This window comes from Panthera pardus, unplaced genomic scaffold, assembly GCF_024362965.1.
Source record: "Panthera pardus isolate Hobbes unplaced genomic scaffold, ASM2436296v1 HiC_scaffold_10, whole genome shotgun sequence".
Taxonomy (NCBI): Eukaryota; Metazoa; Chordata; class Mammalia; order Carnivora; family Felidae; genus Panthera; species Panthera pardus.
In genome coordinates this window covers 92,216,581-92,234,912 of record NW_026526655.1, presented here as the reverse complement: position 1 = coordinate 92,234,912, position 18,332 = coordinate 92,216,581, and the positions used below count along the sequence as shown (strand labels likewise).

The 18,332-nt window shown below is 38.9% G+C and overlaps 1 protein-coding gene across 2 annotated transcripts in view; it reads left to right on the top strand.

The window, feature by feature from the left end:
- THSD7B (thrombospondin type 1 domain containing 7B) overlaps window positions 1-18,332 on the top strand; it is a 1,098,632-nt gene that overhangs the window by 1,060,636 nt on the left and 19,664 nt on the right. For both annotated transcript variants that reach the window (XM_053909184.1, XM_019454952.2), the window contains one exon: window positions 14,095-14,240. In XM_053909184.1, coding sequence (XP_053765159.1) covers window positions 14,095-14,240 — 146 coding nt within the window. The remainder of the gene's footprint in view (window positions 1-14,094; window positions 14,241-18,332) is intronic.

Genomic DNA, 18,332 nt, shown 5'->3' with positions numbered 1-18,332 from the left:
AGATGGTTGAGCAGCAAATGTATTCTCTAGATGGCCAGTAATTCTTAGCAACAGTGTTATGCTATAGAGAAAAAGGAGTATACATCTGTGGTGAACAGATAGAAATCATGACCACAAGTTCCCAGGATGCCAGTGAGCAAATGATATACAATGGCAAGGATTGAAGGGCAACTGATACTCAGGAGCTAGACAAATGGCTATATAGAGGGCACACCAGCACTGGGCCAAAGTAGGGACCAAGACATTGTCCATGGAAGAGAGCACAACAAGAGCATAATGGGAAAGCACAAACCTGTGGTTTAGGATAGGACTCTGATCCTGAAAAAGAATTTTAAGTTCTCACAAGGTAAACGTCAGAAAATTAGACTAGGGTCCTAGGGGAAAATCTTGTTGTGTGATTAGGCACTAAGCAGAGGAGATGAAGGGAAGAATTGCAAGTTGCAGGAATCATGGAATCAAGATGGGAGGAGGGTACACCAAGACCTGCATCTGATTGTCAAACAGAAATACTTGGGAACAGATTTCTAGAAGTTCTGTGACTGGCCCACTGGCAGTAGTACATAGGCTAATTTCTGAGCTACTCTGAAATGAGTGTGCTGGCGTTGCCGATAATTCTCTGCCTCGGTTGGGATTGTCTGAGTAACTGTGGCAGGGTGCAGCCTGGAAAAGGGGCTCATCTGTAAACTGAGCTGTCAGATTTTGGAGAGGGTAGAGCAAAAAACAGTAGCTGGGATTTGTACTAGGAAAATGTGACTAAGGAAATTGAAAACTACTTCTGCAAAGAGCATCACGCACAATGAAAACGCGGGAGTCCAAATGCCCAATAATAACATGCCATTTTCCGCACAGTTGAGAGCCTGTAAAGAACCTCAGGAAAGCAAATGGCAAATCTTAAACCCAAGATTTCAGTGACTGACCTGCTTTTCCTCAAATATTCTGATCAGCTGCATGGTGTAGTTTCCAACTGGGCATCCACTTGAAAGTTGGGTAAATCTAGGTTCAAATTGCAGCTATTTAGGCAGATTACTTAATCTTTCTGAATCTCAGCTTCTTTATCTATAAAATGGAATTTATGCACGCTGGAGGTATTTTTGGTTTGAGAATTAAATGATATGAAGTATATGAACACCTAACACAGTAGTTGACACATAATAGGTGTTTATTTATGTTAATTTCTGTCTCCATCTTCTTAGCTGCCAAGAGTAGAGAGGGTCATCAGACACTACTTAGGATCTTTTAAGGATTATCGTATAGACTTAGTCACTCTGTCTCCCAATTTCATTTCTCATCCTTTTGCCCCATTCAAAATCACATTATGGTCACAGCATAAGTGTATTTTAAAATTGCAAATTTGTGGGGTGCCTGGGTGGCTCAGTCTGTTGAGTGTCCGACTTCAGCTCAGGTCATGATCTCATAGTTCATGGGTTCTAGCCTCATGTCAGGTTCTGTGCTGACAGCTTGGAGCCTGGAGCCTGCTTTGGATTCTGTGTCTCCCCTCTGTCTCTGCCCCTCCCCTGCTCATGCTCTGTCTCTCTTTCAAAAATAAATAAATACTTTAAAAAAAATTTTTTAATTGCAAATTTGAGGGATGCCTGCATGACTCAGTTCCTTAAGCAGCTGACTCTTGATTTAGGCTCAGGTCATGATCTCAAGGGTTGTGAGATCAAGCCCCACATCAGACTTTGCAATGGGTGTGGAATCTGCATCTGGGGTGCCTGAGTGGTTCAGTCAGTTAAGTGTCCAACTTCAGCTCACGTCATGATCTCGTAGTCTGTGAGTTCAAGCCCAGCATCGGGCTCTGTGCTAACAGCTCAGAGTCCGGAGGCTGCTTCAGATTCTGGATCTCCCTTTCTCTGCCCCTCCCCCACTCACATGCATAGGTGGGTCGGTGTGTGTGCACGCGTGCACTTTCTCTCTCAAAAAATGCAAATTTCAACAATTGTTTTCCTATTGACTTAAGAGTAATTTATTCATTAAACAAATACCCATGTGCCAGTTCTGGTTCACTGTGCTGGGGATTGCAGCACTGGGGGGAGGTAGATACTTGCCCTCTTCTCATGGAGTTTACAATGCAACTGAGCGACAAGAGACAGTAAACAAGCAAATAGGTAATATTGTATGTTGATGAGTTCGCTGAAGACATACAAATGAGAGATGTTTTTCACATTAATGATGCATTTAGTCAGAACAACTGGTTGCTCCTCTGTCCAGCAGTGACTCAGCCTGGTTATTCTACTGCTATAAACACTGCAGTCTTGTCCTCATGGGTCTCTGGGAGGTGTGACTCTTATGGTGGTAAAGGGTAGCATGGAAAAGTAGAGAAAGGATGAGGTCCTATATTGCAAGCATGGTCCACAAAGACCTGTGGGATCTCACCTGTGCCTGCCTCTCTAGTCCCATTACCCTCCACCGGTGCATAGGCTCTCTATGCTCTAATACAGTATATTTCAGTCACATCCCTGAGTGTGGAGCATCTTACCATCACTGCACTACTGCCTCCTACTACTCTTAACTTGCATGCGTCAAATCACTTGCAATGTCTGCACGTCTGAGGGGCCAAACGCTGTTTGGGTTCTTCATGTGTGAATCCCCTCAGTTCCTATGAGCACAATAGGTGGCACATCGGAGGAATTTCAGTTAATATCTGTCATTGCCCAGGTGGCTCTGGATCATAGAAGAAAGCTGGAAGTGGAAGAGCCTGCAGACTGGATCACAAGCCCAAAGGCAGCCAACCCCTGCCAGTGGCTGGTTTCCTGGCCCTCTAACTAAATGCATATGTCTTAGGTACATTACCTTAGAACGTATTCAGTGCAAAGGAATCAGATCCGTTCATTATTATTTTTGCCTGGCAGTCCTAATTCTGCCACTGTACCAAGTCAGTGAAACATGACAGATCTCCGTGTCGTGCTAATATACTACCTTGACAAATAAGACCCCTATTTGTAAGTTTAGCATCAAAGTATTATTTTAATTTTTCCAAGCAGTTCTGTTAGTGCTGTGGACTCCCCAGACCCTGGTTGTCTATTAGGAAGACAAAAACAAACAAATGAAAAAACATTTCCAAATCTGAATCCCACTATTGGAGAATTCTAGGCTATTAGAGTTTGAACTTAAATTCACCTTTTCTAAGCCAGAGAATAATAAACAAAGAGAAACAATCAAAGGTTTCCTAAGGAAGTAATTGTGTGAACTAAGGTACCAGTGGGATTAGGGAAGGAATGTTAACTACTTGGCAGAAATCAACTTGCATAAAGCACTTGGAAGTCATCTAAATAGTATCCATTGACATTCAATATAGCACTGGTTACAAATCACCACTAGGTAGTTTCTAAAACTCCATTAGCATGACTTCTTGGAAATCCTTTCTTGACCTTTAGATGTCTTGATCTCCTGAATTGTCAGATGTAATAATACCTTTAAAAAAATTATTCCATAATCCTGATATCTGTCAAACCCTCCAGTGATCTAAATATGAATGTATTTCATTGTTCCTTTATGTATTCAACAAGGATTTGTAAAGTTTATACCTATTATCCTGGCACTTAACAGTGTCCTCTTTCATTGACAACAGTGACAATGTGAAAAATAAATTATATGGTGACCATGCTATTTAGATGTCTGTTCTTGAAGGCAGGACTGTAGAAGTGTATTCCTATGATTTACGTATATACTCACTGGATGCTTTCTGAGCTTCAGGCATTCTCCCAAAAGCTGAAGCTACACTGTGTATGGGACACATAAGATCCCAGGCAAAGACCCCTGACATTCAAAGTCCCACTGAATCCAGTGAAAAATTGGATGGCGATAACAAGACACACAGCAAGTAAACAAGGAAATAAACACAAAAATAACAGATGGTCAGGATGAAACCAATGATGAAATCAAAACAGATCATGTGATGGAGAATAAGTAGAACAAGTTTTTTGCAAGGGAGTGAGAGATGAGGGAAGAAAGGCCACTGAAGAGCCAATATCTATGTCAAAATTGAATGACAAGGTGCCATAGCTCTTATAACTGGTATTTTCTTTAAGTAGGCTGCTCTTCAATTTCACAAGCATTTTTTGACTACCTGTTATATTCCAGCCTCGATGTCAGGACCCACAAACAAAAACCTAAAAATAAGCATTTTTCTAATTTGTGCCTGATTTCAATCTTAAAAATAAATAAATAAATAAATTGAACAGTACAAAGAAGACTAGGATACATGGCCCTTGAATTTTTAAGCACCCACCCTCAGGATGGTGCTGAGACTGCCTTTGTGGTTGCATTATACCCCTCAGCCCCCAAACTTCTCCCTGATTCCACTTAGGGCACCACTGTTCCCTGATCATCACCCACCCCTGCCACAAGCAGAGAGTAAGTGTTTCCAAAATGAGAGAATCGTGTATTTAGATCATGCCTTGATCCTCGCACAGCACAGCCTAAGAGCAATAAGCAATAAGCTCTTCTGGAGCTGAAGAGGTTGGAAACTATCATTGAAAAGCATCTGTGCCTTGTCTCTTCTGAGACAGCACACCAGTAGCTGTCTTTTGTTAGCCTCTTTCCTTTTTTCCAACTGGTGGTGGCAATAGGGCACAAGTCACGAGAGGAGATAGTTTATTTAGTCACATTAAAGTGGGCAAGCAAGTTGCATGGGAGTCTGACTCCAGCACCTGTGGCTCTCGGCTGACTGCTTTATCAGAAGTTCACACAGTTGTCTCAGTTTCTGAATTCGCTGGCTGCCAGGCAAATGCTGGTATGCTAGATGTCCTAGATGCTTCCCCGTGAGCCACACTTCGCTGTCAAACCCGCAGAACTACATTGATCTGGGGAGAGATTTTCAAATGAGCTCTTTCTCTCTTTTCCAAGTGTCTGCATTACCTCTTTCATGTACACCTGATGCTTGGCATATACTTTCTAATTGTGTTAAAGATTTCAAGGTCAGAACAGTTCGAATCCAATTTATTTCACCTTAGATAGAGACTGATTCTAAGCTTCCACTAAGGGATCTTTTTAGGTAGATTTCAAAGATCAAAGCTTGTAATAGAATAGCTTAATATTTGGATTAGTCATGTTCTTTGTTGAATTTTCATCAGTTCAGTGGAATGTAGAACTCCCTAAATTTAGCATTTCATGAATTATTTATTATTTAACCGATAACATTCTAAGAGTATTATTAATCTCAAACTGATTTTTTCCTATTTCATATTTTTAATTCAATGTATATGAGTTTATATTTTCTATTTTATGTAATCCAGCCTGACTTTGTATCTCCCAAATGGCACATAATTTTTCTGTCAACTCTTCCCTATAATGAAAAAATAATAATTTTTTGTTAACTCCAAAGTACCACAACTTTGTGATTTCCAGCATTTTTTTTTCTTTTAAGCAAAGGTAAGCTGGTAACCTTCATTTTTAGTATCTGTATAATACGTGATCAGTGTGGTATCCTTGAGCAGGCACAGTTCAATTGCTATAACAATTGAAAATTATATCAAGTAATTAGTTCCTATGACAAGAGAATAATAAGCTAAATTATAAAATTATAGAATGGGGAAAACCAAAGACCAGACAAGAAACCAGAAGATCTAGGTTTTCAAGTTGGGTCTTCTAATGGCAAGTCAGAGGACTTTGAACTAGTCTTTGCATAACTTATACTATTTATCTGTAAATCGATGAAATGTTAGAACATTTCATTTTTAACATGTATTGTTCAGTGGCACAATTACTGGAGCCAGGAGTGTTTTCGTAACTTTACAACAGTACTATAAAGGACAGGTATAACTTTACAGGTGAGGTGATAAGCAGTTAAATAATCTGCTCAAGGTCATGCAGCTTGTTATGGAGGAAAGATTTGAACCCATGTTCAGGTGTCTCCAAAGCCCCATTTTGCCCCTTTGCCTCTGACACCGTACTTGTAAATGTTCTTGTTGTGTATATGGCCCTGTGTTGGGTGCTATATCACTTTATAAAAATTCTCCTAATATATACATTTATTTAAAAATAAGCAGAGGAAATGGATCTCAGATTAGAACACAAAGGGCAGGGGCACCTGAGTGGCCCAGTGGCTTAAGCGTCTGACTTTGGCTCAGGTCATGATCTCACAGTCTGTGGGTTTGAGCCACATGTTGGGCTCTGTGCTGACAGCTGAGAACCTGAAGCCTGCTTTGGATTCTGTGTCTCCCCTGCTCATGCTCTGTCTCTCTCTCAAAAATAAATGAACATTAAAAAAAATTTTAAAGAACACAAAGGGGCAGTAAGGGCTTTAAGAAGTCCATCTGAATTTTCAGCCTCGTAAATATTTACTGGTTTCATAATCAACATTGTTGCATATTATCTGGCTTGTCTAATTGGAATATAGCTGCAGGGAGCTAATATTACTGACAGGAACTGTGTGACTCTAACAGACAGAGTAGCTGCAGGATGGCTAAAATCACTCTCTCTGCCCTTCTCTTCTTGTGTCACATGAGGAACTTCTTATTGGGGTATTTCTGCTGTATGTAAGTTCTTACAGTGGTCCATCAACTTTTGTTAGCTTTTAATGGGACTGAAATGTGATTATTGAGAGTAGAACTAAAGATAGATGGCTAGAACGCATTAACAGAGAAGTCTAGAGCTCTTTATTGCCAAGCAATACCAAAGGTGCCTAATCTTCTATTCTTGGAAAGCCTACTGCAATCCATGATACCATGGTCTTCTCTTGATCTCTAAACCTGTGGTTCTGGCTTAGCATACCTCACTCCCAGATAGATGGTCATGGCTTGGACTAGTCTGCTTTACTGTGAAAATCTTCTGGAATCTTTATCTTACCTGAGTTGAGCGTTCTCTAGGATGACAGGTACATGGGTGCCTGAAGCAATTTCCAGATAGGCCAAGCAATCCTTCTGTAGGGGAAACCCTTGCACCATAGCTCTGAATGCAGAACTGTTTATCTTCCATTTATAACAATGCCAAACATAGGCCGAAGATCAGTCTTTAAGTTTCAGATGGGGACCAACATTTTTACTCATGTTGTTATATTAGAAAATAACACTGATCCTTTGGGTGCCTGGGTGGCCCAGTTGGTTAAGCATCCAGCTTCAGCTCAGATCATGATCTCACAGCTTGTAAGTTCGAGCCCCACGTCGGGCTCTATGCTCACAGCTCAGAGCCTGGAGCCTGCTTTGGATTCTGTGTCTCCCTGTCTCTCTGCTCCTCTTCTGCTCTCTGTCTCTGTCTCTCTCAAAAGTAAGTAAACATTAAAAAATTTTTAAAAAATAAAGAACCTTGACCCCAAATTCATGTCCACCAGAGTGTATTTTTAAAACAATATTTACACTTAAATTTGGATAAAAAAATCTAAGCAATATTTAACTTTTTAAGTAAACTTCACACCACCTGTGGGGCTTGAACTCACATCCCTGACATCAGGAATCATATGCATTACCAAATGAGCCAACCATATGCCTCTAAGTGATATTTGTTAAGAGAATTAAGTAGTAGATGGCAGTATAAAGAGCCCTATGAAATCAACTGAACATTTTAGACAATGTAGTAAGTTTCTACTGCTTTCAGAAATTTAGTGACAAGTACTCAAAAGCAAATAAAGAGCTATCAGAGTGGAAGGTGTTAATACTATAATTTTAATTACTTTTTACTAAAGGAAAATATGAAATGTATGAACGCAGGTAGCACATTTATTGTAGAGGGTAGGCCTAAGTACACATCTCAGACTTGTCTAAGTGTCCTAACAATTACACTGTAGCATCTGACACCTGATTTGGACCAGATGAGATCCTGGGAAAGCACATGCTTTTGGAATAAAATAGACCTTTTTTCCAATCCTGCTAGCTGCGTGATTTTGAAGAAAAAAAAAGTTTTGTATATATATAACTTCTCTGAGCTTCAACTTATGAACTGAGAATATTAATAATTGTGTCTGAATCAGAGTCTGAGATCGGGATTCTTGTTGAAGTGATTTATTTGAGGGTAGTGGGGAGAACAGGTGTTCTCAGGGCAATGGGAGCAAAGCAAGCAGAATAAGGAAGGGAGAAGAATGAAGCAAGAATATTCTATATCATCTCTGTATCAAAGAAGATTGTATTCACTTATGTAATTTAGTCCCTCCCTCCATAATAAAGGATACTTTTGTAATGACAGAAGGTGTTATACAATAAATTATCTTAGCCAGAGACATACATGATTACTATTAATAGATTGGCATGACCAGCTGTTAATGAGGTTTTTTAGTATCCCCTTTCTTCTTTTTCATTTATTTTGTCATCTGCTAGAATTAGCCACTACTAACCTCAGGTAGCAGGCACCAAAACCTTAAGAATAAATCCATAGGAGGAAATACTTAAAAATGGAAACATTGTACTCAGTACCCTAATTGTTGGGTGCATATCAGAAAGGATGACCATCAACTTGAGATTGGCGACATTGAGCCCCATCCATGGTCAGCCCCTTGTAGTTACTTGTCAGCTCTGGAAGACCAACCTTGCCAACAATTGTGCATATGCCTTGAAAAGTCAAATCCTATTCAAAAGAAATAATTCCATGGTGGAAATCAAACCACTCTTAATATTCAAATAAGATGGCATATGCACAAAGTGACTTTATCTACCACTAATACTGTATTTACACATCTACAGTGCATCAGGGTTTATGGGCATGTTCATATGAATTGCTCATATACTCTAATGAACTATTTAAGGTTAAATAGGTATGTTCTTTATTGCTCTATTATTCTTATATTTCCTTTTCTACTTTCCCCTACATACATACTTTGCACTGTTTGGGTCATATTCAAACTGTCCAGAGCTGCTATCAAAACCATAATTTTCAGTTAATCCAATGACTATGTATCAGGGACACAGAAGAACTGTTGTTTAAAGCATGCCACTGTAAAGGTACATGGTGGCTGACTCCTTGTATCTGAAAGTATGGTCAGAGAACCATTGCATTTGACTCCATTTCCTTTTATGAATATAGAAATTGAGAAATATTTGAATAGTTTTGAGAGCTTTTTACTGCTTTAATCTTCCACATCCACTTTGTCAGTGGAGCCTCAGAGTAAAGTCTGAAGACTGCTGTGTAATCTGGTCTCATATGCTTTAAATCTATATGCAGATTCCAATATAGGCCTGTGTGTGCGTGTGTGTGTGTGCGCGTGCGCACATGTGTGTGTTACAACTCATATGCCTCCCTGTTTGCTTTTTTTTTCTGGAGTTCTTACCATGTAATTCATTTTCCTTTGTTGCAAGTAATTATTGCCAATTTAAGTGTAGGCCCAATCTCACTGTTGCTCTTAATGAGTTCCCAAAATTCCTCAAGGGAGGAGAGGAAAAGGCTTAGAGAGAATTCCTAGCAAACTTACCCTACTGTAATTTGGGTCTTTATTAAATTGAAAACATATTTTATAAGGCAGTGCTTTTCCCTCTTTTATAGCTTGAAGAGTAGATGAATAGAGAGTCCATTTCTATTTCTACATCTCCTTGGTACTGCTCATGAAGCATCCTGTCTATAGTTACTATTGAATTCAGGTTCCAAATAGATTCCAAGTCCCATGTCTAATACTATTTAAGAACATAAACCCAAACAAGAGGAGTGCAACAGAGTGTCCAAGAAAACTGCCCCATTTTCAGATCTGAAGCATCAAGATATGCACAGTAGCGACCTTCACTCTTACTCTGAGGGCAGAAGGAATCCAAGCTAGAGTGGAAGGGGTTTAGTGAGTTGGGACCAGGCTGAATCATTAGTAGGAGTTTCATAGTTATATGCATTTCATATTATAATCCCCATAGAATACAGGTAGAAGCAGCCAGGGCCAATTCTAGGAATGGATATGAAATAGGGGTTGTTAAAACAGATGGTTAAAAAAAGAAGTTTCAACAACCACCTACTCTATTTTTGATACATTGTTAAGGTGGCTTATATGATATTTTTTGATTGATATAACCAACATGAGATGACTCTAAGGAATCTTCATCATCTCAGTATTTTTCACCTGAATCAGCATAATTGTGATTTCTGAAGGAAGCCAGTCTCTTTATAATATCAAAATATTCATGAACGAACTGACCATTTATTTATGAAGCCATCCTCCAACCAATGACCTTTCTCCACTGATACATGTTGTGTCACCGCATCAGAGTATTCGTTGGTCAGTCTCTAGCTGAAAACAGAGTATGTACCCAGAACAAAGGGATACAAAATGCAATAGTCCGTACACCAAAGATAAACTGGAGTTCTTGAGAAAATTGGTGAAAAGTGAGGTGAAAGCCAAAGATTATGATGGTCAAACTGCAAAAGCCAGTCATGAAACAATGCACCTTTTATAGGGTAATCACCGCATTATATAAGAAGTATCAGTAGCTGATTTATCATTTGTCCTCATAATGATTGCAGGGTCGCCATCATCATCTACACGGTAGTTGACAGTAGATCAAATAAAACTACTTGCATACTTTTCAGTTCCAGAAAAACTCCCATTTAGGCTTTTATTATTTATTAAAAATAATTTGATTCCTATTTAAACAGATGCATTTTTAAGTGGCATTTTCCTCAGCATGAGTTATCCTCAGATAATAAGGACTTTTTGTATATTTTACAGAAGAGGAAATTCATGCTCAGAGGAGTTAAAATACTTCCATGCGCTCACATCATTTACAAGCTGTTAATTTGAGAGAACTGTTTCCAACTGGAGAATTTTGATGCCAAGTCCAGGTTTCTTTTCACCATACATCCACTATTTTAAAATTCTCTTTCTCTTATATACTATATCACATCGTAACTTTAAACGTCTTTAATTTGGCCACATTTTCACTCCCCCCCCCACATGAAAATTCACTATCACCAAAACCATTTCTTCAAGAGTTTCATTTTAGGGTTCCTTTTGGAACAGTGTTGAGAGATGTTGCTTAATTGAATATTCCATCCATTCTGATGTTTGGAATCCCAGGCAAGTTTAGACTACCACCACTGGAGACGGCAGGCCTCCTTGTTGATACTGTCTGTATTCCATGCAGCTAAATTTAATACTTAAAACTTCAGGATGTGTGAAAGAGTGCCTAATTTGAGGGGCAATTTCTCTGATTATTTAATTTATACAACCCAAATCCCTGACTTAAAAAAGAAACTTAATGAAAGATATCAAGTACCTTCAGAAACCTTTTACACACTCATGCTTTCATTAGCAATATTTTTTCTCATTGAACTTTAATACTCGTCATTTAAACATGACAGTATACTTCAAAATGTAGGATTATTATATGCTCTTTGATTTTAAAATGTTCTTGGTAGTAACTGGCACTGTTTGAAAATATTATTTTTCCATTAGGATAACAAAAGGCAGAGAAATCATACGGCTGTGCTTACAATGAATGGTTTTAAGACTTGATTATTTCAGAAAGTAAAAGCATCATTTTTTTTTTCTGTTGAATACTTTAGGTCCCCCCGCCCCCCCCCCCCACACACATACCTCTATGCCCAGCAAAAGGTATATCACTTTAATAGAAATAAATGAAACGGTTCTAAAGTAATGGCCATCTGTATGTCATCAATTCAAGAACAAACTTGAAATTATTTGGTTAAAATGAAATAGAGCCTTTTTTAGCTGTGATAAAGGCAACACTGCATTGTTATTATTCTTACAACGATTTATAGAACAGAATGGAATTATAATGACATTTAGGGTAGTAGGCATTTAGGTCAAGAGAATACACGTAAAGATTATTATAAAACTGAAGAGTATTTAAGCAAGAATTAATGTAAAATACCAAATGTATTCACCAAGTAGAGACAACATTTCATACAAATGATGTCCAAATGGTATTACTTGACTTTGAGTGATGCTGGGAAGAACATCATTTCAAAAATGCATTCTACATAGGAACTCAGCACCCAAGAAGAATGGGTAGATTCTGTTATTCACCAAGCACAGGTTATTGTTGACTCAAGGTTTACTGTCATCCAAAGTTCCTTTTATCTTTTGCATAAAAGGCAGTGGTAAGTAGTTCTCCTTGCTCTCTCAACTCAGGGCTAATAGAGTAACCTCTGGAGCAAAACTTCCTGGGTTTGAATCCTGTTCTGCAGCTTACTAGTTTTTTGACCTTAGACATCTGACTGAAACTCTACCTCATTTTCCTTATCCACAATATGGGAAATAGAATTTTCCTTGAGGGTTGTTATGATTCTTCACTATATAAGTATTTAGAATAGTGCCTTGTATATGGTACCTGGTCAACAATTGTGTTGACATATCATCACACATTTTCAGATACCAAATACCACATAGATAATTTATGAAAATATGAATTGTACAAATATTCAGTTAGTACTTAATGTGTATGAAATACCATGTTAAGGACAGAAGCCGAAGCCTGAAGGCATAGAGAATACAGTGATTAGAACTTCCTAGTTTTCTTCAAAAGGTCTTCTCAGACCAAATTGGTTTACTACAAAATCAATAATATTCTGGTGGCCAGTAAGAGGTCTAGTCCACTGAAAGGTGAGTCACTCTTACTTGTCCCCAAACTTGAGGGCATCTGAGAATTATTCCTACCCAGGGCTTTCAAGTGAATTCTGTATTGAAGTCATCACTCGCTTTCCATTTTATTATTATTATTATTATTATTATTATTATTATTAATTATTATTATTATTTTAGAAAGGGAGGGGTGGAGGAGGAGAGAGAGAAAATCTTAAGCAGCTTAGCATGAAGTCCGAAGCTGGATGGCTCTCAGGACCTGAGCTGAAGTCACAGTCAGATGCTCTATGGACTGAGCCACCCAGGCACCCCCTAGTTTTCCCTTTTTCTTAACCTATAATTCTAGAATCTTTGGCATTGACTAAAAGATCCCATTTAAATAGCCTTAATAGCATTGGCTCAACCTATTCTTCTTCTGGTTCCCCCTGTTCCAGCCAGTTTGGCTTTCTGTCAGTTCTTCAGACAGGTTTTGCTACTTTGCATCTCATGACTTCTTCACATGCCCTTTCTTCAGCATGAGACACTTTCTGTATATCCTGTCTGGCTGACTCCTTCAGATTTCTACTTAAAGGTCAGCTGCTCATGGAAATGTTCTCTGATTCCTTCCCAGACTGGCATATATCCCCATAACATTCTCTCAGAGAACCCTGGGTTTTTTTTTTTGTTGTTGTTGTTGTTTATCACAAATACAATTACACAGTTAACTTTATAACAACAGTGGAAGGACATCATAGTCACAGATAACTATCCACACAATAGTACCTCATCAACAAAGAAGAGTAAGGACAGGAGTGAGTCGGGAAAGAGCAAGAGAAAAACACAGACATTTACATTCTGTCCACTCTTCCCCTTCAACAGACTTATGACCTGATGCCCATAAGTGGCCTTAAAATGACATGGGAGCCCTGCTCTTTCTTGGCTGTTCCCATTAACCAATTTTCTTTTTTTATGAAATTAAATACCAGTATTTGAACATATTTTTCAAACATCATGCCTCCTTGACACAAGCCAACAACTTAACCTTGTACTCAGTTAAAAAAGAATTTGGCTCTAAACTGTAGGAAAATTATCCATGTTGAATTAATTGAGAGATACTCTGGAGATCTTGGGGTGGCACCTTCCTAAGGAATTTTCTAAGGTAATTTGAGTTGTGTGCAAATTTTTACCCTACCTGCTAATTTAGAACCTAACAAGAAAGATGCAACTCTATTTTTAATATTTCTAATCTTGGCCTAAAGTACAAGGTCTAAAAGGGCAGAAGCTACATCAATTTCATCACTGTATCCCTGGCCCATAGCAGGATGCCTGGATCATACTGGAGCTTAATAAATATTTGTTGAATTAATTAACATTCCACCAATGTTTATAGGATCAGTCTATTTGGGCAACAATATAGTTTGGAGTTAGAAAAACTAAAGAAGTAGAAGGCAGACAGAACTACAGAACCTTAATCATTATGCAGACTTTATAGACCCTGCATGCCCATAGGAACCTAAATTAAAATAGCAGAAAAACTGAGAGCCAGACATGACAAAGTTCAGTATATTTTAATGAAGACTTATGTATGGAAGGCAACATTCTGTCTTTTAATTCCCTTTCTAAGCCAGCCTGTAAACAAAAAGCTAACACCTTCCTTATCCTTTTAGGTCGAATGAGCCGGACTCGATTTATCATTATGCCAACCCAAGGAGAAGGACGGCCATGCCCCACAGAGCTTACCCAGCAGAAAACCTGCCCAGTGACGCCCTGCTACAGCTGGGTCCTTGGCAACTGGGCTGCATGCAAATTGGAGGTAGGTCATGTAATGATACTTAAAGAAATCTTCTTAGTATGCCTAAAGCATCTGTCTGGTCAACCTGTGTGCTGATGGAATAAATTTCACAGCACCAGGGGCCTGTACAATGTACTTTTATGAAATAGAGCACATGCAAAAATACAACCAAATGACTTAACCTCATGCCAAGTGTTGTCGCTAGGAAAATAGCCATTCATTAGTCACTGATTCTAAAAGGGTCATGGGACTTTCATTCTCTTAGGCATTCTCAAAAATACCATGTTATCTTCTTGGCTTATTGAAAATATCAAAGTATTATTTAATTAGGCAAAAGCCTGATGCTATGGCACAGCTTGCTGTGGACTGTATTTCTTAAAGACGTACTTTTAGGCTTAGACAAAATCTTGCATATGGGCAGAAAATCAAAAGTGTATGAAAGTTACATTTTAACATTATTACACAAACCAAGGTTACTACACTTTCCTCAACGATTACTTTTTTATTGACCTGAAATATAAATGCCTAGCAACATCATCATATATCACATACCCAGAGCTTTTGCTGGATCAGCAAAGATCTCCTACTGCATTTTCTCTCTGGTTTCTAATGTACGAAAAAGCACATTGATTTTTTTTATTCTCTTATTTTACTAGTTTTTCCTTCAGTTCATATTCCAAAGCACATTTTAATTAGGTAACAATAATTGTGATTAAGCATTAAGAAATCTGCCAAGTATTCTCATAGAGATGTTTAGTGTTCCTGTCAGGATGACATTGTCATGCAGCATTACTATCTTGCAGAAGTTAAATGCCCATGTATTTTAATAAGTCCCAGAGGAACAAAATTGTGTGGTACATTTGTTCAGTCTCCTTTTTACAGAAAATAAGATAATCATGCTCATTAATTCAATAGTATCCTAACATTACTGAATCTGAATACTTTGCCTACCAGTCTAAAATCTTCTTTCCTAAATCTTAAGCAATTTTTAAATGCTGCTTGGAATCACAATAAAAAATGGAAGGAGTAGTTTTCCTTATAATTGTAATAACTGTTGACAGAGTAGAGAAAATAAACTCAAAGAATTCAGGAACCCATTGCAGGGCGATAGAGAAAAAAGTTAGGGGGGAGAGAAAGAAGGGTATAAGACTGAGAAAAACCCCATGCTCTAAGTCTTGCCAGGCGTACAACTACTACTCTACCTTAATTGTTCTTTTTGGACCTTCCCTTTTGATCTCCTCAGGTATAAAGAGCTTTTTTTTTAATATGCAAGTCTGCCAACTTGTCCCATGGGGATATTATGGGGGAAATGCCAAATGTACTGTTTCATTTTGCTCTCACATAACTGAGTTCTTGCCAGAACCACAGGAGCAAGAGTGGCGAGTTGTGAACATTTTCTGTAGAATTGCCAGTGAGGGTTGGGGATTGTAGCATCCTTTGGAGATACCCAGGCTTGGAGACCCTGGAGACCCTAGTAGCAGGAGTATCCAGAAATTTTAGCGATGCTTCCATTTTTAGACAAGGTTATTCTTGTTCACTGACACTTCCAGTCAGGAGGAAATGCTGCAATTTAACTTAATTCAGGCAAAGCTCTCGAAAAACAAGTCTAGGTAGTGAATTGTTCTGGGGTGGGCACCTTACCGGAACAGGGCCAGTCAGCTTTCTTCCCTAAGAATTTGGAATAGTATTGGATCTGTTCAAAGATTGTGTGTCCGGGTACTCTTGCTGCATTTTCCTGCCCTGTAGATAAAATAAGTAACTCTGAAGCAAACGCGAACAAAGAAGGTGCCACACAAAAAGAGGAGGCAAAAAAGAAAGGGAATCATGATGGTATGAGTTGAATTTTGCCTGAGTTCAAGCTGCATTTCTGCTTTTTCTGAAGCCTGTGAACTCTTTGTGAGACAGATAATTCAGTATCTCTTTAGCGGGTTGCCTTTTCTTAAATGTATATGGAAACAGAGTTTGGAATTACTGATTAAAATACATGTGGGCCTCTGCACACAAAGGCAGATCACGTCTCTCACAGCTGCACTTCTCCTTGTCCTGGCTACCCTTACCTGCCAAATAACAGGTTGGGCACTCATTCACTGAGGGTGGTGGTGATGTCCAAGTGGCTGACTGCCATCCAATGGATCAAACCATCAGAGAAGCTACAACAGGGCACAGTGGATGTAGCAAAATGCCACTAACATAGAAAGAGATTAGCAAAAGGAAGTGTTTATCCTTAGGCTTTGCTTTTATTTTATTTTATTTTTTAGTGTTGTCTAGCTCTTTCTATCCAAATTCCTCAGTTGATAACATGTATCCACACATATGTTCATGAATCTGTTGTACGGGCTCAGACTCCCAGAGTCTAACAGGCTTAATGTTGGCCAAGGTTCTGCCAGTTCCTAACTCTGCCATTTCTGCCAAATCTGTAAACTCTCCAAGTCTGTTTTTCTTACCTCTATCAGGAGAGTAGAAATAGTACCTGTTTTTTTCTGGGAGCTTTTGGTAGGAATTAGAGAGTTTATATATAGTGCATACCTTGGTACCTGACATAAATTAAGAGCTCAATAAATTGTAGTTGCTATTATAATTTTGATTAAGACTATGATTATGATTATTATCACCATCTGCCTCTCCACATCTGGAGAGTATACAAAACATCCATCAATGATGCGGACAGTGGAGAGTCAGCGAGAGAATCCTCACTTGTTGATATTCTTGCTCAAAGAAGCCTGGGTCTACTTTCAGTCTCTTAGTGTGGAAAGCTTCATGAATGACAGTGAGTGAATGCTTGCCTTATGAATGAAATTATCATTCTAATGCTGATTTCTCTTCATCTTATGGCTGCTGTTGTCAAAGATATAGGAGATTAAGGTTGAATATGGGTACATACTAGGAACACATTCTTGTTTGTCTTGGTTTTTAAAGGGATCCCTGATGTAGACTTGTTTCCTGTCACTTCTTCACACTCCCATCTCCTGGAATGTCAAACAAAACTCTAATCAACTGCATCTTCTGTTACCTGAGGTTTCAGAAGGCAAATTTCATACACTGCCAAGTCTTCAGACTCTTCTTTCCAAGTACTCTGTAGCAAAACATATAGCTTAGACAATTCTGCAATGGATCCATCATCCAGAATGATAACTTATAAGAGAGAACCCTCTCCCCAAAAAGAAATTCAACTTACACTAGTTATTTTCCACTTTAGAGAGTAAACACTTATTAGAGGATTTGCCTTAAATGAATCTACTGTGTCTGGACTTTGAACCTCTACTTATCTCCCAAAAAATGCACTCAGGTCAAAATTAGGGTGCATTTATTTGAAAGCTTCACAATAGCCACAAAAATTATTATAGCAATTATGAAGTATTGATAAATCAGATGTGTGAATTGCCATCTTAAACAATTGTTAATCCTTGTGAAAAAATCTCTAGAAGCAAAGGTGATACTCCCCAATTTATGTGCCTATTCAGGTTTTTAAGCTTTAAATGGCTACAACTTGGACCTCCCCTAAGTTGTACCTTTTCTTTCTTGACAGTATGTCTTTAAATCATAATTTTCTTGTTATGTCAAGAATTTTTCTCAACAGCCACTCTGTAACATCGTGTACCTCTAGCAGTCTGTCCACGACCTGCCGTTGGCATTCAGCAGTTGCTGCCACAGGGCCTTGACCTGATCGGTTCTCAGCTGGCCTTCCAGTCCCCAGACCCGTTCCATGCCCTGGCACGCTGTCATGACTACTTGAGCTGATCACCTCATCCTCCTTTGCTTCTGCCACAAAAGTCCACAAAAGCTCCAAAGTCTAAGAAAGGCCGTTTCTGGCCCCTGCAGGGGGCAGGGCATAAAAAGAACATGAACCCCAGTTTCCCAGTGCAAAGCAGTTTTCACATTGTCACCTAATAACAGGTTAGTGGATTATAGCATGTGGTATCCCTGACTGCAGTAACAGAGGTGCAGAGGTGGGAGCTCTCTCTCTAGCTTTTTCTCTCTCCACCTCTCCCACCACATGAGCAGGAGTCATGAAAACTCCAGCTCTTACACTGACTTCTGGATTTTTTGGAAATTGAGCAACACACCTTGGAAGTTTAGGGGAGTTAATACTGCCTGGGATTGCTTCCCTCCCCC